General features: G+C 34.3%; 3 protein-coding genes, 2 non-coding genes and 2 pseudogenes across 10 annotated transcripts; 5 read left to right on the top strand and 2 right to left on the bottom strand.

Moving 5' to 3' along the window:
* The first annotated feature begins 266 nt into the window (after positions 1-266).
* On the top strand, positions 267-364 carry LOC149520623 (small nucleolar RNA Z161/Z228). The gene has a single exon (XR_016326600.1). It is a non-coding gene; the product is annotated as a small nucleolar RNA Z161/Z228 (small nucleolar RNA).
* Positions 365-2,123: 1,759 nt separating this feature from the next.
* Positions 2,124-7,473, top strand: LOC111312812 (protein PSK SIMULATOR 2-like). Of its 3 annotated transcripts, none has more exons than XM_022913447.2 (13): positions 2,124-2,506; positions 2,838-3,160; positions 3,578-3,903; positions 4,033-4,125; positions 4,220-4,310; positions 4,703-4,796; positions 5,275-5,372; positions 5,727-5,790; positions 5,898-6,001; positions 6,114-6,230; positions 6,403-6,479; positions 6,646-6,690; positions 6,816-7,473. In XM_022913447.2, exons 2-13 carry the CDS (start codon positions 2,909-2,911, stop codon positions 7,306-7,308), a joined length of 1,854 nt encoding a protein of 617 aa, XP_022769182.2. In that variant the 5' UTR covers positions 2,124-2,506; positions 2,838-2,908; the 3' UTR covers positions 7,309-7,473. The 3 variants fall into 3 exon arrangements, with proteins under 3 accessions (XP_022769182.2, XP_022769181.2, XP_089625349.1); XM_022913446.2 differs by having other exon boundaries at positions 2,285-2,506; positions 6,400-6,479; XM_089769223.1 differs by having other exon boundaries at positions 2,332-2,506; positions 6,385-6,479.
* Positions 7,474-8,128: 655 nt separating this feature from the next.
* On the bottom strand, positions 8,129-8,231 carry LOC149520624 (small nucleolar RNA Z279/snoR105/snoR108). The gene has a single exon (XR_016326596.1). It is a non-coding gene; the product is annotated as a small nucleolar RNA Z279/snoR105/snoR108 (small nucleolar RNA).
* Positions 8,232-8,533: 302 nt separating this feature from the next.
* On the bottom strand, positions 8,534-11,556 carry SKS18 (SKU5 similar 18). Its single transcript, XM_022913449.2, has 8 exons — positions 11,174-11,556; positions 10,978-11,087; positions 10,558-10,828; positions 10,373-10,475; positions 9,590-9,944; positions 9,143-9,508; positions 8,984-9,062; positions 8,534-8,894 (listed from the first exon to the last, which is right to left on the bottom strand). The coding sequence occupies exons 1-8, from the start codon at positions 11,321-11,323 to the stop codon at positions 8,679-8,681; spliced, it is 1,650 nt and encodes a 549-aa protein (XP_022769184.2). The 5' UTR covers positions 11,324-11,556; the 3' UTR covers positions 8,534-8,678.
* Positions 11,557-15,616: 4,060 nt separating this feature from the next.
* On the top strand, positions 15,617-16,489 carry LOC111312815 (chaperone protein dnaJ 11, chloroplastic pseudogene; annotated as a pseudogene). Its single transcript, XR_016346883.1, has one exon. The product of XR_016346883.1 is annotated as a chaperone protein dnaJ 11, chloroplastic pseudogene (transcript).
* A 146-nt stretch (positions 16,490-16,635) lies between these two features.
* Positions 16,636-19,863, top strand: LOC111312814 (ferredoxin--NADP reductase, leaf isozyme, chloroplastic-like; annotated as a pseudogene). The gene is made up of 9 exons (XR_016346885.1): positions 16,636-17,412; positions 17,495-17,726; positions 17,835-17,967; positions 18,101-18,179; positions 18,546-18,637; positions 18,722-18,799; positions 18,881-18,942; positions 19,036-19,270; positions 19,349-19,863. The product of XR_016346885.1 is annotated as a ferredoxin--NADP reductase, leaf isozyme, chloroplastic-like (transcript).
* Positions 19,864-20,376: 513 nt separating this feature from the next.
* LOC111311419 (kinesin-like protein) lies at positions 20,377-22,572 on the top strand. 2 transcript variants are annotated; one of them, XM_089740502.1, is made up of 6 exons: positions 20,377-20,844; positions 20,962-21,010; positions 21,130-21,181; positions 21,507-21,673; positions 21,780-21,893; positions 22,252-22,508. In XM_089740502.1, exons 1-6 carry the CDS (start codon positions 20,480-20,482, stop codon positions 22,279-22,281), a joined length of 777 nt encoding a protein of 258 aa, XP_089596628.1. In that variant the 5' UTR covers positions 20,377-20,479; the 3' UTR covers positions 22,282-22,508. The 2 variants fall into 2 exon arrangements, with proteins under 2 accessions (XP_089596628.1, XP_022766534.1); XM_022910799.2 differs by having other exon boundaries at positions 20,381-20,844; positions 22,271-22,572.
* The last annotated feature ends 873 nt before the right edge of the window (positions 22,573-23,445 follow it).

The following is a 23,445-nucleotide window of genomic DNA, read 5'->3' on the forward strand; positions in this document are numbered from 1 at the left end:
ACTGGGTCAAAATTTCTTGGCCTTAACACTCTGATGATCCAGCCCCAAAAAAAAAGCCCAAAACCAACGGAAGCCATTTGAACCAAAAACCCTAGAGTCAGGAATCTATATAATTGTTGGATACGGAAGGCATCACGACGGCTGCAAAAAATTTATTCCTTCGCATTCTCTGATTTCTCTACCGGTTTTTCATTAGCTCTTCTTCTTTTGCGGATTTCTAATTTTATTTTTTTTTTAGTTTGAAAAAATAGGGGAAAGTTAAAGAGAAATCATATGATGAGACTGGATTAAAATTTCTCACGACGGTCGTCTGAGACACCTCAAAGTGTCTGTCTGATGCATCGATCCAATGTTTCTGATGGTTTCCTTTCCTTCCAAGGATGTAAACCTTTGATTGTTGTTTTACATAGTTTTTTTTATTGTTGTTTTCTATTTTTATTTTTAAATTTTAAAAAATATGTTTGGTGCACTAAAATAAAAAGTTGTTTTTAAAAAATGAAAGAGACCCAATTTTAGACATCAGAAAAATGAAATACCGCTTTGAAACTCTTTGATTATATACTATTTGATTGAAGAGAGAGATGAGAATGAAGGACGGCTATTTGAAATTGAATGGAGAAAAAGAAGAAGAGAAGATCCAGGACAAAAATGGTTTGAACCAGAACACTGTCCCTAACAACATTGGACCAGAACATGTGCCATTAGACCTGTTCTTCAGGCCCTTAGTCCAGCCTTATCACTCTTTTTACTTTACTTATAGGCCCATGTCTAATTGCAAATTCGTACCCCTAACATTTATTCTATTGCGGCATCTTTGGTTAAAAAAAAAAAAAAAAGAAATTGAACTAAAAGCATAATTAGATGATTTATCTATTTTTATTAAGAGATAAAATTTTGTAATTTGAAATTTGATGTTTAATACTTGCAAATCTTTTTATTATTTAAGTTTGATATCCTTTTATTTTAATATAGAAAAAATTAACAATCGTGTGATTTACTTTTCAATGATAATTCCAATCTCTAACCATTGGAAATAAAAAAAGCCAACCATTTGGTAGTTAAGACTTTGAGACTTAAAAGAGTTAACAGCCTACGTCATCAAAACAAGTAGAGAACAACTGAAGCTTCGTCACATGCCATTCAAGTTGAATCGTCCAAGCTGATTTTATGGGTAAAATTCAAAAAAAAGAAAAAGAAAAGAAAGAATCCAATAAATATTTTTCTACTTAATTTGTGGGTAAGCTGTCCACCAGTTAGCAGCAGCAAATTATGACATTTTCCATTTAGAATCTTCAACTACAAAATTCTCCCCAAACTCAACGCTTCCCTTTGATTGATCCAACCATCTTCATCGTGTTGACATTTTTAACACATGTTTTTTTTCTTTTTATTTAGCTTTAAAAAAAAATGCGTAGTCAAATGATCTTTTGGATACATTTAATTTGAAAAGCAAAGGAAAAATAAAAGCTTGAAAGTTACAGAAGACAATATACTAATGTTTTGAAGCTTAATTTAAGCCACGCTGATGGCTCAGCAAACTTCAAAATTGATAGCCCTATGACTTGGTCCCTGGCATCGCCAGTTTTGCCTTTCAACTTTTATTTTGACTCCTTTATTTTATTATTTTAAATTTTACATTTTTTATTTAAAATAATCAATAATTAAATTTAAAAAATTTAATATTTTATAAATAATATCACTATTTGAAGCTTTTTTAGTGTCATGCATCTTATATCCCATGGAAAATACTTTCAATCTTTTATTTTATAAAAATTTTAAAAAATAAAATAAAAGTATTGACATGGATAAAAAAAGAATCTCTTTTAATTTTTATTATTCAATATAAAGATTATGTCTGAGATTTATCCTTTACCCTCAATTTGCTTGCTAAAATTGCACTTTAATAATCATAAAATCGAAATTATTTTTTTTTAATTTCAAAAGGAAAAAAAAAATAAACGAAGTATATTATTTTGGATTTTATTTATTTATTTATTTATTTATCAGGGAGAGGGGCAAAACAGGCAGAAAAACTCAGACACGGTCATATGGCGGGCGGGACATGAATGTCTTCGGCTCCTTCTTTTCGAATATTGCATGTTTCTTACTGAAGCATTGTCACCGGACGAGAAAGAGTGAGAAAAGTCGTAATAATATCTGTTCGTCTTATTTGGTATATTTTCCGAAAAATAAAAAAAAATCTCAGTCAAACAAATCTCCTAAAAAATCCCACGACATTTCCATCCCTTGGCCTTCAAATTAAATTACGCGTGATTTCAATCATACGGAAAAACTCTAGCCTTCTTTCTTTCTTTAGAGCTTGGTCAATGCAGCTTTTTATTTCCAAATTATATTCTTCTTTCCCTTTCATTTCGGGCCTCCTTTACTGTAACAAAACCTGACTCAGTCCATTTTTTCTTCTTCTTACTGTACAAGATATTTCTTTGCTTTTTTCTTTTTGTTCTTCTGTAGTTCATACCCTGAATTCAGCGTCTCTCTTTAGCAGGTTTGTTCTTGATTTTTATATCAGCTTCTGATTGTATAATCATACACTAGGAAACGTTTTTTTTTTTTTTATTGATTTTTGACGTTTCGTTGGTAAAAACCAAAGAATCCGAACAGATGAAATCATGAAAACTTCCCCTTTTTTCAGTACTTGCAGATAATTCTAAATATTGATTTCTTTTTTTTTTTTAACTTTTTATCAAGCTTTTATATGGAAACTCTTTGATTGCAGAGTTTTCTTTTTTTTTTTTTTTGGGGTTCATATATTTTACTACTTACCAAACAGAGTCTGGGCTAACTCTGGTTTGCTTTTGCTTTTTTCCATTTTCCAGTTAAATTCTTTGTTAGGTATATATAAAATTGGGGTATTGTTTGAGATAAAATTTCAAGTCTTGGAAGAATAATGGGAGGTGTTTGCTCTGGTGGAACAAAAGAGCGGAATATAAAGCTTGAACAAAAGCCTGCAACAGGATTTTCAGGGAAGCTCAAGTCTAAAAAGAGCTTTGATAAGCAAAATGGAAATTCTAGTTCACGTTCCCATACCAATGGCGATGGTTTTGACAAAGCGCGGCAAAGGCACGATTCTGGTGACTTTTTATTGCAATTTTCCCGGGAATTGAAGCCATCAACACCTGCCAGGACAGTAGCTTCGAAGGTATTGCTTGCTTTAACCATATTGTTTGTAGTTGTAAAGAGCTTCCAAGGTCGAAGCACATAGAAATTTGAACTCAAGATCAAGTGGCATTGCGCTGATATATATTTTGATTAAGAGCAGTTAAGGGACAAAGAAACCGTTTAAAGAAACAACGTTGATGACACCGAATCCAAATTCATGTCCATCCACAGAACAGAAATCATATCAGCTAGAATTGAAGTTTTGGGTGGCCTATTGGATTATCATCTCAATTAAAGTTTCATTTCATATTCGACTTTTATCTCTGAGAATGCCATTTTTTTGTGAAGAATAATGGGAAGAAGTAAAATGTTATGTTTATAATTCTGTTTATGTAGTGAAGTTGATTTCAACTGTGCAATTTCTTAACTCATGTTTATTTATTTTTCCTTTTTATAGTTTTCTCAGAAGAGCACATTTCTAGGAAGAGCTGGCATTATAGGCCTCGAAAGGGCAGTTGACGTTCTAGATACACTTGGAAGTAGCATGTCAAATTTGAATGCTGGAAGTGGCTTTGGTGCTGGCCTGGCTTCTAGAGGGAATAGAATATCTATCTTGGCCTTCGAAGTGGCTAATACCATAGCTAAAGGAGCAAATTTATTGCAGTCACTTTCAAAAGAAAACATCCAATTCCTAAAAAAGGATGTCCTACATTCAGAAGGAGTACAAAAGCTAGTTTCTACAAACATGACAGAGTTACTAAGTATTGCTGCAGCTGACAAGAGGTAGGTTACTTGTTAGAGAAAATAGTTGCTTTTTCTCTGTGCTTTGAAGTGTTCTCTATGCAGGGGATGATGTGTTCGTTCTTGTGCTTTAATCTCTTAATATAACAGTCTATCGTTTGACATTTCTAGGGATGAATTGGATATTTTTTCACGTGAAGTAATTAGGTTTGGAGATCTATGTAAAGATCCACAATGGCACAACCTTGGCCGATACTTTTCAAAGTAAGGTAGATTTTTTGGTAGCATTACTTTCAGCTTATATTGCTGATGTTTACTGATGGAGAAATATATCTCTTGCTATGTCACGATCTTTCAGACTAGATATAGAGAATTCATTTCATAAACAAACTAGAGCTGACGCAGAAATGACAATGCAAGAACTAACTACTCTCGCTCAGCATACCTCTGTAAGTTTATCATCTTTAAATTGTGAGCTTGCCCCTCTATCTGATGTGTTGTTCATACTTCATACGTTAGCTTTTTTGGATGCTTTTTTTTAGTGAATTGTGTGGAATGCAATAGTATATTCTACCAGAAAGAACATTTAACTATCTTGTTTCAATTAAAGCTTTGCCACTTAAATGGAATCTTAAGTATCTCATTTTTAAGAAGCTTGTATGATACCGTTGAAAATTTATCCTGCACTTTTAACTTGTCTTCAATGGTGTTATGTTAAAGCTGTAACATCTGAGTTGTCCATCTATGTGAATGATTTATAGCTGTATATTTGTTTTGGTCTTGAAAATTTCTTAGTCTGCATGTTCTACTTCAAGAATCTAACGTATCTTTACATGTGTAGGAATTGTACCACGAATTGAATGCTCTGGACAGATTTGATCAAGATTATGGGCGAAAGCTGGAAGAACTAGAGTCCTTAAATCTCCCTAAAAGAGGTTAGCCATGGACGATTCGTTTCTCTTTCCAGAGCCTTCCTTTATGTGTGCAGAAATTTGATCCATTTTTATTATGTAGCAACGTTTTTACACCATCCTTACGTCATATATTTTGGTTGATATACCATTGCATCAAAATGAAAATTACCAATCCGAAATGCCTTAAATAAGATAACTTCAGAATGAATATTATTTGTTTCAATATTAAGGGTCTCTCATTAATTGTTCATTCTAGGCACTAAAGCCCGTGATCTGCTCTGGTGCTCCGTTTTCTTCTCATTTTCAAGATGGTGTTACTAATTTTTTCTGCATTCACTCAATTTAACCCTGGACAAAACTTGCTGTGCTTGAATTTCACTTATTAACAGCTTCTAGTTGTTGATTCCTAATTATTATTTCTGTGTTTCAGATATTAGCTAGAGAACTGCTAACCTGGACTGCAGCTATTCTATTAACAGCTAATTGTTTTGAATTGTAGGAGACAATATCATGATTTTACAAAGTGAGCTAAAACAACAAAGAAAGCTTGTAAGGAGTTTGAAAAAGAAATCTCTTTGGTCTAGGACTTTGGAAGAGGTACATAACTACGAGCTGCTTGTTATAATTGCTGAACTGATACTCTCAGAGGTGTTCTCAGTGGAACCCTTAAATATTCACTTCAATCTGTTGTCTATAAACCTTTTATCATTTCAAAGGAGTATTCTTTTCCTTGTACACTTCATTCTATACTACTTTTTTCAATGTTAGTGATGGCTGATTTTTATGATTATCAACACTGTCAATTGTCTGAAATAGTACGGAATCTAATTTACTCATGGAAATTATTATTGACAACATTCAGTTTCGGCTTCTGCAAATGCAACAAATGTTTGTGTTGCCAGTGTCAACCATTTTGCAACCTTTCATGATTGTAATTTTGTTTCATTGCAGATCATGGTGAAGCTTGTTGATATTGTTACTTATATGCATCAAGCAATATTTGAAGCTTTTGGAGGTAATCATATAGATTCAACTCCTATTGAGTTATTATTGTGGAGAACATCATGTTTGTTATTTGATGTTTTACTATATCTTATCAATATAATTTTCTACTCATGGCAGACTCAGCATCAGTTAAAAAGGAGACTACTGAAATTCCTCAAAATCTAGGTGTTGCTGGACTTGCATTGCACTATGCTAATGTAATTCATCAGATCGACAACATTGTAAGTGTATATCCTTCTTTTCATCTTTTTTATTTTGTCATTTCATGTTTCCCTTATTTCCACTAGCAGTCTAGGCCTCCCAGATTGATTAAACTGAATTTATATGTTATAGGCAGCTCGCCCAGCCTCCCTTCCACCTAATATCAGGGACACATTATACCATGGATTGCCACCCACGGTTAAGAAAGGTTTAAGGTCCCAATTACAGTCTATTGACACCAAAGAAGAGGTATTTTTTTTCTATAATAGTTTATTTGTGATCCATACTCAAATAGAGTTCGATTTTCATTTCTTGAATTCATCGTTTTTCTTTTTCTGCTCCATTTTGACTGAGGGTTGTTTGTTTTTATGTGTTTGTTCCCCTGATTAACATTATCACTTAGTTGTTTGCTTTTCAGCAGCGCTCAATTTCACAGGTCAAGGATGAGATGGAAAAGACACTACAGTGGCTTGTTCCAGTAGCCTCAAACACAACTAAGTAGGTTAAACTAGATTAGATTTAACTTTTCCAGCTTTGCTGATTTATTTGACAACACTTGCCTAAATTTTTATCTAAAATTAAACCAATAGATTCTTTTGTCTCATTGATGTCATCACTAAGTTATTTTGTTTCTTTGTTTACCTTTTGCTGCAATCTGCAACAGAGCACATCAAGGTTTTGGATGGGTTGGAGAATGGGCAAACAATGGGTTAGTCAAGGCTTCTCTGCATCTCTTTGCACATAGTCACATGCAAGTCAATCCAAATGTTAATGAATTATTTTGGTGTTACATCATAACAATGGGGTTTCCCGGTGTTTGTTCTTGTCTGACAGCAATGAATTTGGAAGAAGTGCAGCCAAAAATATTACTCTCACCCGCCTTCAGACACTTTATCATGCAGATAAGCAGAAGGCAGATGCATACATCCTTGAACTGGTGGCATGGCTTCATAATTTGATCAGCTTAGTAAAACAAAGAGATCATGGCTTCAAGCCTCAGCCAGTTCGATCTCCTACTTATAAAGGTTCCGCATTTCACTCTAAGATGCAGCGATTTCTATCCTTGAATGGTGGTACAAAAGCCCACAGGATCGAACTTTCTCAAGTAGACAGAAACTTATTGAACAAGGTGACTGCAAGGAGACTGGTTCCAGGAATTAGCAAAAGTCAGGAATTTCCTTTAGGAAAAAACAGAAGGATCAAGGTTTGGGCATTAAGTAGGAGTGCTGGCAACTCTCCTGATAGCAGTTTTAAGGCAAGAAAGATTTTGAAGCATCCTCAAACAAATATATTGGATGTCATGGATGGTTTAGATCTTGCAATTTGAGAGTTACGTTAAAAAATTTCACCCTAGCCCTTTTGTCTAATTCTTAAGATTCATTTCACATCTCTACATCTCATTCTACTCATTCTACTGTATGTTATACCGTAAGATTTATTCTAGAGTGTATATATAGTACCTTCAATATATTTGGTGGTAATTTTATTGAAATGATGTTAGAATTGTCTGAGTTTCTTGGCTAGAGATGGGTGGTTTTGGCACATAGCTTGATACATGCTTGAACCATGCAGAAGGTTTCCACCCAAAAGAGTATTAGACGCTTATATCAAATAGTGTGAACTGGCAGCAATCTCAACTGGGTTACCAACAACAACCAGAGCCTAACCATTCACAACAGAGAATTAACCAGCCTCTGTCAGGCTTTAGTCAGCCATATTCTACCATAGACCAACCTTACTCCGGGTTTAATCAGCCATTTTCTACTTTCAATCAGCCTTATGGGGCTCAGTGGATAGCACTCCTTTTGGTTATAGGGTTTCAGGGTAGAACACTTGCTTTCGAGGTGCTGTCAAGGTTTCTTTACTTCAATGGTTTACTTTGGGTTTCTTGTTTAGAAATTCGTGGCAGAGCGATGAACAACAAACCCATAATGATCTATTCTATAGACGTTAATGTATCTAATTCTATTCCATGTTTATATGTGATGAGTAAATTTAATTTAAAACCCTTTCTTACATGCTCATAAATTAGCATCTTTGAACTCTAATATCCGCAATGCTTTGAGGATTTCTGAGCTTTCCCCCTAATAGAAAAAAGTTAAAAAACCAATACTTGAACTGATCGTAATTAGCTGTCCTTCAAGATTGGGATCAGGTGGTAAAGAGGAGAGTGTCCAGATGTCGTAACCAGGCGTTGGAGCGGACACCCATCTCGCAGCGTTTGCGAGTAACGACCACTCATCATATCCCGTTTACTGCCTGAAGGATCATAGCTCTCCCATTTTTCGCGCGTCTGCTCTATAGGAGATTTCAACTCCTTGTTTGTCCCGCTAGCCGGTGTGGGATAAGACTAAACCGCAAATATTAAAACTAGCTTAGGCTTTAAAGTTTTAACCAATCAAAGAAGTAAAATAACAGCTAATGTTTATTTTAATACCTAACCAAAACATCAACAAACTTTATTTCTTTCAATAAAAGGAATGTGTCCAATTCTAATTGGCGTTTTTACAAAAATGTGATAATAGGAATTACTGGGGGGGGGGGGGGGGGTGTGGGAGGGGGAATATATAGTTCTTAACACCTAAAAGCAAGTTAAACCTTACGAATTGCTCGGGATTTTTTTGTATAAAAAAATGAACAATGAGGGTATCCTTCTAGTTCTTCAACGAATTCTGGACTACGAACATCTAGAAAATTTCATAGGCCAGCAGCTCTTCCACATTTGATAGCATTCTCAGGCATTGGAGCTTCATCCCTTGGAGAAATGGTTGATTGGTTATCCTTTCCTACACCTTTAACTCTTAGGTAAAGTTCTTGCCCAAGATACCATTTCTCTGCATCCTGTGACCTCAGATTCCACATACCCTGGTTGTCCACTTCGATCAATATTGCTGTCCATGAGGATGGATAAACCTGCTCGTTTATAATTAAGATACATCAATTAAGAACATGTACAAATTTGTGAAACATAGTTCAACTCAATTTTTGTCAGTTGTCAAAACCTGAATTGTTGATCTAGAAACAGCATCAATCATGTTATATCCTGCTGTCTTGCTTTCATCCCACACTCCCCAATCCATTCTGCAAATATAATTGTAGCAGTTTCATTAGACAGATGACTTAGTACCACAATGAATTTGGAAAAGATTGAGCAAATTTACCCAACAACAAAAAAGTTATAGCCATCAATGTGCCATGTTTGCATTTCTGGCAGAGGGTTCTGAAAGACAATATGGTAGAAATCATGGTATTGGAAATTGATGACGGAAGTGCCCAAAGAAGGAAGAGTAGCAGTTGGTCTGTCATGAATGACATCAGTCTTGAATGTATCATTGAGCTGGAAGTAGTCTAGGAGCTTTAATGGTGTATCTGGGTGCAAGAATGAGATTCCATTTATTGTAAATCTCCGCTTTCCTTCAATGAAATTCACATTGTTCTCAAGAATAAGCGTGCCAGAGATATCGATGCTGCCATAGTGGTAGGAGCCTTGTGGATTTGGTCTAGCAGCTGCTGCTGTTAAATTCCACCTATTGACAAAAATATATATCAGAAACAATAATTTGGCCAGTTTTGTGACCAAAATTGGGAACAAAGCATATAAGATGTACCTCATTGAACGAGCCTGATGTAGAGAGAAATTGTAATCAGATAAGTACGGTCCTCCGGGAAAAGAACCAAGAGGGTCTCCCACAGAATCTGGATAACAAATAATACCAATGCCAAATTGTTCGAAACTTGTAAAGCGAGAACTCGCAACCATGTAGTAAGACTTGCCATTAGTCTGGTTCTTTGCTGTGACTAAGACAGAGTAAGATTGTCCAACATGGATATCCAGGCTATCATAGTATTGCTGAACTAAGTAAGAACCTTCAGTTTCCACCAACAGCATCGAATGGTCCTGAATTCTGAAATTCAGGGATGTTTTCAAGCCTACGTTTGAAATTCTAAGCCTGTATGTGGCAGCTGTAAAAGATAAAAACAGCAAAGTTAACCAAAATTTCGGTGACTTTTTGTGCCTCCTTAGAAAGCCAAATTCATTAAATTCCTGGAAGGAGAAGAAACAAGGCATCTCCTATAAATGCTGTACTGCTCTGCACAACTTTTAAAAGCTTGGAACTTGGAAGTGCTTTTCGGGTGGCTTATTAGTAATAAACATTTGGGCCTGTGAAGAAATTTTAGTCCTATTGGTTTGGGGTTTAAGTACAATAAACCGGCCCCTCAAAGTCATATGATATAGCCACTTTCCTAAAGTGATCAAATGTTCAGTATTATATGGCCACTATTAGAATGTCCTACCAGAATTTCTGTGTCAGTTGATCAGGGTTATCCTAGTGGCCTTAAATACCAAACAAAAACAGTGTTCTTTAAGTTAAACAGTAAGGTAATTTCACCTGGTTCAAACTCAAAACTTGCTTGATTAGGCCCTAGCCCATTGATGAGAATTCCATCAGTTTGGGGCAAAGAGATCCCATTTTCCAGTGATGCTCTCAAGTCCTATAAAAATTCATGAATTCAACGACTCTCTCAAAAAATACAAACAGCAATGAAAAAAGGGGGGTCTAGACATTTAACCGACCTTATAGTTGGCATTGTACCAATCACCAATCAGCACATCATAATCTTTATATGGTTGTGGGAATGGAATGGGAATAACAGGGCGATTATTCACATGAATGGCCCCATACCCACCAGCAGCTTTATGAAGAAGAAGTGAAGGAAAATAAAAGAAACTCCCTATCTGATCCTTAAGCTGAAAACTGTACGTCCAGTTTTGGCCTGGCGATATAGGGCAATTCGTCTCGTGCACTCCATCTTGCCATGAATTCTTTCTCATTTGAATTCCATTCCTATGGCAAATAATTCCTTTCACATGAGAAAAACAGCATTCCAAGATTAACTATTCACCAGACATCAATTTTTGTAAGCCAAAAAAAAAATATACTTTGATAATTGTTGAAAGACTTTGGTCTTGATTTTCCATATTTTATAAACTAACCATGTCATGAGAAAAGGATCTGTCAAGTTGTTATGAATATTAATATTCACAACGTCATTTGTTGTTGCATTCAAGACTGGCCCTGGGAACATATTATTTATCACTATCACCTGTTGTCACAACAAAAATTAGGTAATGATTAGAATCAAACTGATATAAAAAGTCCAATTAAAATTTTTAAGCCAATGGAAAAAACCTGTTTATCAACGCCAAGAGGGGCTCGTTGAGAGTAAGAAACAGTCCAATCATAGAAAAGCTGTGACCTGCCGCCATCAACTAATAGCACCACTAACAAAGAAATGCAAAGACAAAGCTTTGACAGTGTTAATAACCTGATGTGGTTCATTGCTTAAAACTCAAACACAACAGCTCTAGGCTAGATTGGAGAAGGAGAGTGTTTTGTGTTTGGTTTTCAAGTGTTTTATGGCAGGAATGAATTCCATCAACCAATAGAATTTATAGACAGTTAAAAGGGGGGAAAATTCCGGGAAAGATGGTAATATAAGAATGATGGACATTGGAAAATGATGAATAGGGTGTCATTCTTTTGAAATTTGAATTCCTATACATATCTTTTCAGCTCCAAATGAAGATCACTCTCTATCCCTTTCTTTTTTATTTTTCCTTTAAATATCCTTTAAAAACAGTGGTAAAATGCTAAATTCCAATAGGAAAGAGAACACTCTATGAGCTGGTGAGTGTTGGAATTTAAAAAGTGTATGATTGGTGACCCAACTTAATGGTATGAGTAACCCTATATAACTCAAGTACAGGTTGAAATCATGTCAAAAAAATCAGGTTACTATTGAAAAAACGAATGAAATAGGATAGGTTTGTCATGAGAATGAGATGATGCATTTATTTTAAAAATAATTCGATATGGTACTCAATACATTTGATTTAATAATGTGTGTGTGTTCATTTTAATTTTTTTTCATTAATAAATAAATGTACGTTAAAACTGCTACCATGTAAGTAATCAAAATTCGGGGAATTTTATTATCAATAACACAAAAGGTAATTAAACCATACTGTTAATGTTTATTTTTAACGATTAATTTTATTCAACAAGGTTTGGCCAAAAATATTGCTCAATACGGCCATAATTAGTTGGCTGTTGGTGTTTAATAGGAGTGAAATGAGCCAAGTAATTTAGTCCAAGTTTTCTAGTTTAGGAATGACCACAAACCCATAAAATATGCTACGGTCCAGCTTGCAGCTCGGCAGCCCTGACCCAAAAGTCTATTAAATTTGTGTGATTGTGTCCAAAAGTATTTCGAAGTATATACAAATCAAAGGAAGAAGATAAACAAATTACTTATGGAACAAAGGAAGAAGAAGATAAGCGAATTGTCTAAACACTTAAAAAATCCACTACTTTTTTCTGGAAGGAAGATATTAATAAATTTCATGAGATTTACATGAGAGCTTGCTATTGGGGTTGTCAACTTCTTAGACATCAAATATGAACTTACTATTACTTACATAAGCATATGATTAGGAATTTGTTTATGAATTTAATGTCAAAACAAGCATTGTAAATAAGTTTTTTTTTTGTATTTTTAAATAAAATTTAAATTTTATTTCAATTTACAATACCTTTTTTTTTTTGAATTTTTCTAAGACACCTCCACAAATTAATCATGTGGCATTAATTTTTCAGAATTACAAGGTTCATTCTTAAACTAATAGGACCATATTATTGTTTTCCATATAAAAGACGTAAAAAAACTAGGGGCTTTCTTCCACGTATTGTGGAGCATCTTATGGCCCAAAGTTCGGCCACACCAGAGGCCCAGAGTTATAAGCCGATTTACGATGAAATCGTTAAGACCTGAGACAGTTAAAACCTTAGTAGCCTCAATTTGTTTGCTAATTGGAGTGTTTTGCTACAAATTTTCTGCGGAAAATCAGTATTTTCTCCTTTTTTGTTTCTGGCTACGCAAACGCTTTGTCCAACTTCAAAAAGCAGATCCAGATCCTAAATTAACCCTCCAAACAAAGAATAATGCAAAACTCAGAATCTCTTGATAAAATCCTAACATAGGATATTTATTGTGTTTAATTAAAGATATAATTGATCGAATTTGAATTGATATAATATTTAGTTTAAGTTTGATTTTAAATTTAAAGATCGAACTCAATCAAATTTTAATTTTTTAATTTAAGTTTAACTCGAGATAAAAATCAAATTTATTCGATTAAGTTCAATTAAAATGTAAAAATAAATTTAATTTTTATATTCAACAAAAATTCTATTATTTATGCTTAAATTTAAATTCTAATTTGAAATATTTTATTAATTAAAATAATTAAAATATATTAAAATATAAAATTTTGATTAAATTTATAAACTATTCGAATCATATATAAAAATATTTGAACTAATCTCGATGATAAGTTAAATTATTCAAACTCAAATTCGAATTTAATAAAATCGAGTTAAATTTAAATTTTATTTTAATCAAATTTAAATAATTTATAAATATTAATATATAATTTATATTGTTATAATTAACACATGATTGTCCGCTTGCCTCCTCTGTTCATTCTCCTTGTACATGTCTTCCCACGCCACCACACCGTTCTCTGAACTCAATTCAAATTACTGCAAAACCTTGAACATTGTTTAATATTTGAATTTACATTTAATTCGACCCTGCGGGCGGCAACCGTCCATTGCATCATATCTCGACACGTGCCCGTACGTTGATGAATTATACTCAACCTTCACATGCTCCTCACATGGCGATGATTTGACGAAAAACCATGTCATTGTTCGGACAAAAATTACTTGAATATAATTGGTTTTTGCCTTTAATTTACCAAAATTGTGTTGCAATGCTCAAGGGTCAAAACTGGGACGACGAAGACAGGTCAGGACTTCAAATCTGGGAAAATAACTCAATAGAACCAAACACGAACGTTACACGGACATCTTGCCGGACTATCCACTTGTAAAACACCAAGTAGATAGATTATAGATTAGATATAGCTATGGCTTCAAGTGGATGATGATAATTCACACGATTCACCTTTCCGAATTCATCCCTGTTAACCCCACACGCCATACGGCTTCATATCCATTTAGTGTCAGCTTGATTTCATGTCAAACCGGCTAAGGTTGGCCAACTGGTGCCAATTGGCTAGGGTTTTAGTACTCTTTTTGTCTATTCGCGAACTTACAGAAGTATCCTCAACGCGTTTATAGTAGAAAATATGATTTGACTTTATATGTGTCGGCTTCATGCATTTGCCTTTTCATAAGATTTCATTTTCATTCATCACAAAGAAGTTTCGAATTCAACAATAATATAATTTGTGAATAAAATATTAGATATTTAATTGTAATAATTTTAAATAATAAAAGATTTCGGTTACTCAATTTTTTCACCGTTACATCAGCTATTTGAAAAGTTGATGCTAATTTTTAAACTTTATTCTATTATTTGAAATATATTAGATTAAAAATTATTAAACCTAGGAAGGGAAAGAATTTTCACAGATAAATACATATAATGTTAAGTCGTAAACTATCATATTTTCAGTTAAAAATAAAATTGTCATAAGCTGAGAGCTTAAGACAACGTTGTCGTTCTTATTGTAGTTTTAAGTCTTGCAAGATCCCTTTCAAACAAATTAAAAATTGCTAACCAACTTTGTTTAATTAATTACTATTAATTAGGATATAACAATTTCACATTCAAAACTTCAATAAATTTCATTTTCTTATGAAATGTCGTTACAATAGAAAGATCTTGAATTCTAATCTTATTCAAAAGAATCCTCTTGAGCTTCATTTGAATTAATTTTTTTTTGTATAAAAATATATAATTTAAGAATAAAAAAATTTACAAATATTCATATTTAAAATTTAAATTTATTAAAAGTAATTTTTTTAAAAATAATTATATAAATAAATTGAACTAAAATTTGAATTTAAAATTTTAAAATTTTGCCTCATGGGTTATCAGCAAATCAAACCAAGCTTTGTTTGGTTTAAGAAAATATTTTTTTGTTTTTATTTTGTTAGAAAATAATTTTCATATTTTATTTTTTGTTTTTTGAAAAATGTATTTGATAAACAAAAATAAAAATTATTCTCTAAAAATGCAAAAATAAAGAAAAAAATAAAATATTCAATAATATTACTATTAATAGTATATAATTATAAATATAATATATATTTATTAATTAACAACATTAAAAAGTATTGTAAATATGATAACTTGTAAAACATAAGAAAAAAGTAACGTAGATCTTTCATTTTACAATTTGAAACATTTTTTTTTATTTTTATATTTATATTTAATTTCATTTTTATTTAAAAAAAATTATTTTCATTTTTAATTACTAAATACATTTTTATTCATATTTTTTGCTTTTTTAAAAAATAAAAATAAAAAATAATTATATTCTAAAAATAAAATACTATCTAAATATTTTAATCTTAAGTTAATCATTAACAAATTTGAACTAGGAGGAATTACTAAAAAGACAGTGTACTTTATAAAGTTAATCCACGAAGTCCCAAAAAGTAATGGTCTATCCAGCTTGACAAATAGTGATCGTGGGTTGAAATTTCTAAATGCCGTAAAAGATTCTGAAACGCCGACGGTTCTCTGAGTCAGCAATCCGAAATGTCCAAATGGATAAGCTTCTTAGGAATGCGTTAGCCCAATCGAGCTAACCCTGGTTGGCCAAATCTATAAAGACCCTTACCCATTTGGCTACTTCCCCAACTCAACTCAACTCAAAGCAAACAACAAACGATCAACGCATCAGAAAATGGCTTCAGCATCTTCTACCGTGGCTTCTTTTAGCTCTTCCTTCGCTCATTTCATGGGCCCCAAAGTTTCAATCAAGGAACCCAGTTCCATGCCGACACTTGTCCGGTTCCGACCACTACGTATCTCCGCTGCTTGTACATCCACGGCTGAGAGAACGATTTCCCACTTTGCTTCTCCATCTTCACTGTACGAGGTATTGGGGATTCAGATGGACGCCACGTGTCAGGAAATCAAGGCTGCTTACCGGAGATTGGCGCGAGTTTTACACCCTGATGTCTCGGCTAACGGTCAAAATAACGCCACGGCATCACTAGACTTCATCAAAGTTCATGAAGCTTACTCCACGCTGTCTGATCCTGAGAAACGCGCCGATTATGATCGAACGTTGTTGTTCAGGCTAAGGCGGTCATTTTCCATGTCAGAATCCGCATCATCGATGGCTAGTTCGATGTCTTTTGGGTTTTCTGGTTATACGAGGCGAACCTGGGAAACTGATCAATGTTGGTAAAGCTTAGGATAAAAATTTATTAAGTTCAGGGATATACTTAGAAATACAGGGTGATTAGAGGAAATTTTGTCCCCTAATTTTCATTGTTTTGGGCCTTTCGGCTTTCTGGGAATTACTGATTTCTGCTAATTCTGTTTGTAAATATAAAAATATTTGAACTAAAACAGGCGACTTTTTTATAGCCTGAGTTTACAAAAGTTTGGTTTTTGTGCTATGCTTTTAGTGTTCTGTTTCTTTTAGTTTTATGGTTTCAGTTTCATTTATATATATATACACACATACAATGCCGGAAATTTTGGTGTTGAATAGTACTAGACTACTGAAATCCCAGTCTCCATCTGTACATTATAGTTAAATTTTGAGCCTAAGTTGCATAGATCCCACTCGGACTAGATTGGGGACATGAATTGGGGTTTCAAAGATGTTAAACTAGAAATCAAGCAAAGTCAAACGGATAACAATTAAGTTCTTTCAATACCAGATTCATGGAGGGATAGCCGATTCTAATTAATAGGGTTGGGGAATTTTTTAATCTTACTTGATTAAACTAGTTTTATTTAATAAAAATTTTAATTTTAATTATTTATATTCGAGCTAATTTAGGCTTTTAAATGTCTATTGAAAGTAAAATCATAAATTATCAATAAAATATTAAAAATATTTAAATTCAATTTACTCTTTAATTTGAATTATTTGAATTTCACTCGTTAATAATAATGTCAAAATCGAATAGGTCGCAAGTACAAATGTCTGATTTATATCCTTTTAACTTCACCACAAACTTATCTCCCAAGAATCTGAACTGAAATGCTTTCCAACCATAAATACTCACTGCCACTGAATTTGTCCACCTCTCTTATCCACTAAATCCGTAATCCTCTCCCAGGTTATTGTCTTTTCATCTCTCTTTTTAACCTTTTTTTTTTGTCGTGTTTTTCTTCTTGGTTCTACTTCAATTAAGTTCTTCCTCCAATTTCAAGGCCTCAATTTTGCTTAGAGGCCTATTTGATTCCTTTTTTGTGCCAGAAAACAATGGCAATGACAGTCAATGCAGCAGTATCTCTCCCATCTTCCAAGTCATCTTCTTTGTCATTAAAAAATTCAATCACAATCCCTGAAAGAATCAACTTCAACAAGGTATGTATGATTTCCTTAAGAAGAGAGCATATTTGCATTGACTTATTTGTTCTGGTACTTATGTCGGCTGGTTCTTCTTCAGAGTTTCTTGTACGCCAGGAATGTCAGCGTTGGTGGAAATGTGGTTTCAATTAGAGCTCAGGTCACTACAGAAGCTCCTGCAAAAGTAGCAAAAGTTTCCAAGAAAGATGACGAGGGTGTTGTTAAGAAGTTCAAGCCAAAGGATCCTTACATTGGAAAGTGCCTTCTCAACACCAGAATTACTGGAGATGATGCCCCAGGGGAGACTTGGCACATGGTTTTTAGTACCGAAGGTGAGCTTTTAACAACTTAGGAGCTAATTGTTTTAATATTTGAAAGCAAATATTTTCAATGTGCGGTGGCCTTTGAGTTAGCTTTGTGCATTTGATCATTCCACCCAGGGGAAGTACCTTACAGAGAAGGACAATCCATTGGTGTCATTCCTGACGGTATTGACAAGAACGGAAAACCCACAAACGTAGATTGGACTCTATCGCTAGCAGTGCTTTGGGAGACTTTGGCAATTCTCAAACTGTAATGATCTGATTCCTTCAAATATTTCTTTTAGGATCAATTTTTTTTATTGTGGATGCTATGGTTTTCTAAGGTTTTTGTCTCTTTATTAAGAATGATATCTAATGTGGTCCTGATGAGCTTGTAATTGCAGGTTTCCTTGTGTGTCAAAAGGCTTGTATACACCAATGAACAAGGAGAGAGAGTGAAAGGAGTTTGCTCAAATTTCCTCTGTTAGGATTTTGAAGTTTATTGTTTTTTCAGTTTCCTCCGCTAACAATACTGAAAGTATTCCAGGGTAATAATTCTAAGGAAACCCTCACTTTGATCATGCTTGCAGCACATTCAATACTGTTATCTTGAATAAAATATACAAGAGATCATATAGGGGAGAAATCTAAGTAACGATCTTCATGACAAATCATTGTAATGTTTTCCAAATTTCAAGTTGATACTTTTGTTATGGAGCTTATAGACCCTAGGGAAAATTTTCTTATGTTAAACATAATCACCTGCAACAGGCATTGTCATTTTAGCAGCAGAGCATTGGCCGCGAAATAGTTTTATTATCATTTAGCATTTTTCATTGCCCCATTTAGGTGACTTGAAGCCTGGTACTGAAGTGAAGATCACAGGACCTGTTGGGAAAGAGATGCTTATGCCAAAAGATCCAAACGCCACCATCATAATGGTAGCTTTTCCTTATAAGCTCTTTCTAGAGTATCATATAGCTAAGGACTTTTTAACATATTTATGTTTGGTTTCCTTGTTGCAGCTTGCAACTGGAACTGGAATTGCTCCTTTCCGTTCATTCTTATGGAAGATGATTTTTGAAAAGCATGATGACTACAATGTAGGTTTAACATCTAAAGCTTACAAAACAGATTAGCAAGTTATGATTAAGTACTTGACCTGTTATTGGCATGAAATGCAGTTTAATGGGTTGGCTTGGCTCTTCTTGGGTGTTCCCACCAGTAGCTCACTCCTCTACAAGGAGACAAGCTTTCTTAACCTTTACATATTCATTTATTCTTTCTCTGTCTGGAATATATAGGATTAGAAGTTTTATCCGTTCATGCTTTCGACTCGGGAATTTGAGAAGATGAAGGAGAAGGCACCAGATAACTTCAGGGTGGATTATGCCGTGAGTAGAGAACAAACAAATGACCAAGTGAGAAGACGTATATTCAAACCCGAATGGCTCAGTATGCTGATGAGCTATGGGAATTGCTCAAGAAAGATAACACCTATGTTTATATGTGGGGGCTCAAGGGAATGGAAAAGGGAATCGATGACATCTTGACTTCTTTGGCTGCCAAAGATAGTAATTTTTATGACGAGCAGATCTGGTTCCAGCGTTTGCGAAACCATGATTTGGTCTCCTGACTTTTACTTGTTCCAGGTATTGATTGGATTGAATACAAGAGACAATTGAAGAAAGCAGAACAATGGAACGTTGAAGTCTACTGATCTTGGCTGCATTATATATCTACAGGGCATTTTTCCATTCAGTCATTTCCTCCTAGCTCCTGCACTACTTTGGACCATCTTATTTTCAACTTCTTTGATGTAGAAGTTGAATTATCAGCTCAACTCATAAATTCTTACCTCAAGACAGACTGGTTGTATAGTGCAAATTCAAAGGAGATAAATCCTTTCCACTATTCTTGTAATATTGCTTTTCTAATCATGTGTAACCTTAGTTTACACTTCTGGTCATCATCTAAAGTGACCAAAATCTCACTCTTTCATATTTCAATCAAATTACGTGATGGAAAGCCAATGTAAGGGGCTCATGTGCAATGGCGGCCTGAGACCCATGTGCGGGCATTGGTTTCGATATGCTCCACTATGTTTAAAAGCCCAATGTCATGATTCACACTAATTTATGAGAAATATTCATTTTGATTCGTTAAACTCACGATTTTATCTTACTTAAAAATTGAAAAGTATGAACTTTTATATCTCAATATCAATTTTAATACATAACCGATATAAAATTTATGATTCTTTTAAGACAGTAACATTTTCTCTTACTCTAACAAAAGTATACAATTTCTCGTGACGCATCATTAGTATTTTTAAAACTGATATCAAATGTCATAATTTATATTAACTTATGAGATATTATCGCTTTGATCCATTGATTTCACGATTTTATCTCATCAATTAAAAAAATATAAACTCTTATATTTCAATATTAATTTTAATACACAATCAATTTAAAATTCATTACTCTCCTCTTCTTCGACCATGAGACACTACCTCTACCGTCCAGCGAATAAAATACACTAAGGCTGATAAGCCTATGCTTAAGTTTGGGCCAACAGCAAATAAACCCAGATGTTTTTTCGTTTAATTTTTTACAAGAGTGATAGTGGAGAACACGTGTCACAAGTTCAATGATTTACCACTTAGCGTTCTCACCATCAGGCGGCTTGTGTCTTGAAACGCTAGAGCGTTCAAAACGCTGGCTACTATTAGTGTCACCGGAGCTCGTGCGTTTCAAAGCAGAACGTTGGTTGAACAGAGCATGGCACGGCTGATACGGCCTCTAAGGCAATGGCCGCAATTGCAGCAGCACCAACGCTGCTGTTCACGAACAACACTCGACCGTTTCCTTTACCCTCCATTACCAACATTATCTACTGAAACTCTCTCACATTGTTTCTTTTTTGCCACTTCAACTACCTTTCGTGGAAACGCCGGTCACCGCCCACGCGGAGTCAGATTACCTAATGCTCCATCTCCATCTGATGTTCAAGAAGGGGAGACCAGCGACTCGGAATCCGATGTAAAGAAGAGCCGCAACCAGAAGAAGCGCGAGGCTCGACGGGCCGTCCGTTGGGGCATGGACCTTGCTTCCTTCTCCACCCCTCAAATCAAACGAATCCTCAGGTATAGTGCAACCCAAAAAACACGTCTTTATTACTGACATGTGTTTAAACTTTTGAAATTTTATACATTGAAAGCTAACAGTTTTATTTGTTTAATTTTTTGCTGTGTATGTTTTAGATTGGCTTCTCTCGAACAAGATGTGTTCGATGCTTTAATGTTAGTTAAGGTATTTGGCAAAGTCAAAGTTTTTATGTTTTGACCTTTTGTTGTATTATATTTTGAGTGTCTTAGTCTTTCGTTGCAAAATATGTTCTTGAAGACAAGGTGTTTGCCTTTTGGTTGCAGAGACTAGGGCCTGATGTTAAAGAGGGAAAACGAAGGCAGTTCAATTATATTGGTAAGAAAAGAACTATATTTGCCCAAATTGATTTACTTTCTACGTTGCTTCAATGCTTCATTTTCCTTGAAGTATAGATGTCTAACTCATAACCTATGAGTATGGGTATGGGGGTATGACCCTCCAAATATATAGGAAAACTTAGAAAAAGTTGCATATATCCTTGTTGTATACTTACTCGTATCTGACATTCACCCTCAAGTCCGACAACCTTTCACAATCTCTATTTTGTCACTGTAGTAGTTCCCTTATGATTTGGTGATTAAACCTTTAAGCTTATGTTACGTGAGCTTACTTTTTAGACACTGAATGAATTGTGTGTTAGGGAAACTGCTGCGGGAAGTGGAACCCGAATTGATGGATACTTTGATTCAGGCTACAAAAATAGGTGACCAGCAAACACTGCAGGCTTTAGCTGGTTCAAAGACACAAATCCTGGAAGAAGAAGAAGAAGATGATGATGATGATGATGATGATCAATTTGAGCATAGTGTAATTTAAGTTTGAATTACACTTTCTGATTTGAAGACTTGTAATGAGGGAGCTTAAGCTGATTACATGTTGTATTTGTCTTACTATTTGAGCTTTTTCCATGCAGAGGTCACAGGAGTTTGTCAACATTGCAAATAGATGGTTTGATGGGTTAATCAGTAAGGACATTGAAATTACAAATGAAGTATATTCAGTTAACAGTGTTGATTTTGATCGTCAGGTAAGCTAAATGTCATGTTGTCGATTTGATTCCAAGTTAAATGTTTCTTATTTGTTCCCAAAAGTTCTTTAAGTGAAGAATATGTTAGTTGATATAGATTTTTCTTTGAATGACAAAGAAACTAGAAGAAAGCCATCAAAACCCGATGTTGAAAGAAAATTCAAGTGAGAACAGAACACAGTTTTGATCAGCACGTGCACTTGGAGCTAGTTAGGCATAATTCATTTCATCTAAATTCTTTAACTTTCAATCGTTTGATTGGCCAACATGAAAACTTTATATTTCTCTTTTACAGTTAGTTCTCTTAAATTTATAATTATTGTGCATTTTTGCTTTTGCTTTCATGTTCATCTATCAGGTTGGTGTTGCTTTGACAGGAATTGCGTAAACTTGTTCGAAAAGTGCAAATGGTTCAAGAACAAAGTCAAATCGTGACTGTGGAGGAAGACAAGGCAAAAGTAGGAGCAGCGGTAATGAGTGCCAAAAAGTCCCTCGTACGTTTTCTGCATACCGTCGCCAAGCAATTACCGAACGAATAGAGTTCTGATTAACTTGACCTCTTACATTATTATTTCGTACCACAAATTAATTCATTTTCTGAAGGACATTGTGCTACATATGATGAGAATAAGTCTTAGAAATTGCAAAATCCTTGAGACCAAGAGGCATATGCTGCTAACTGATAAAACTGTCTTAACAGGTAAGTTTTTTAACCCTTTTTTTTTTTTTTTTGTAAGACTCATTTTTCCGCTACTTAGGAAATGAACCCCCACAAACCCAATGTTTAATGATTTCCCTAAATGCAACAAAAATGGACCAAACAGACCCAATGGTTCAATGATTTCTCTAAGAGCACAAAATGTACTAACAAGCCCAATTTGTAAATAAAGGGTACTAAACAGACTGAAGTTCAATAAGCAATACTTTGGGCTTAATTGGGTTGGAAAGATTTCACATGCTACAATGATTAATGGGCTTTGAGGATTTTACATAAGCTAGAGACTCCTAAGCTCTGGCCTACTCTTTGTTGAGCTAGAAAGTTTCTTTGTTATGGTCGACTTCTTCATGTTTCGATTACTGGTGGTCCAATGACCATTGTCAGCAACAATTATTCTATTTATATTTCCTAATGTGGTAGGTCACTGGGCTGATGGAAAGTGTCGATCATCAGCAAATAGACGGCAATAAGACAATAACAGATCTGTCGTGATACGAACCAACAAAATTTTGCCTGTTAATTTAAGCAAGCCTGATACTCCATCAATAATTGGCGTTTTATTTTCTCACCAGGCCTGCCTTTTGTATCAGCTCATGTGATTAAAAAATTGTAGGCAAACGCATCAAGATTGCTTAAATATTCTTATCACCTTCCATTGTTGGAAGGTTACGAGTACCATGATGACACCTCTTTTGAATGCTTCTAATAATCTGTTTCTAATATGATTCAGCATTTTAGCAAATGACAATAAACCCCATAATGCTTGGATTTTGCAAGATGTGAATTCATCTTTGTGGAATACAGGTGATAACATTTTTTTTTTTTTTTTGACAA

This window comes from Durio zibethinus, chromosome 1, assembly GCF_047325235.1.
Source record: "Durio zibethinus cultivar Kanyao isolate XHJ-2024 chromosome 1, ASM4732523v1, whole genome shotgun sequence".
NCBI classification, from domain to species: Eukaryota; Viridiplantae; Streptophyta; class Magnoliopsida; order Malvales; family Malvaceae; genus Durio; species Durio zibethinus.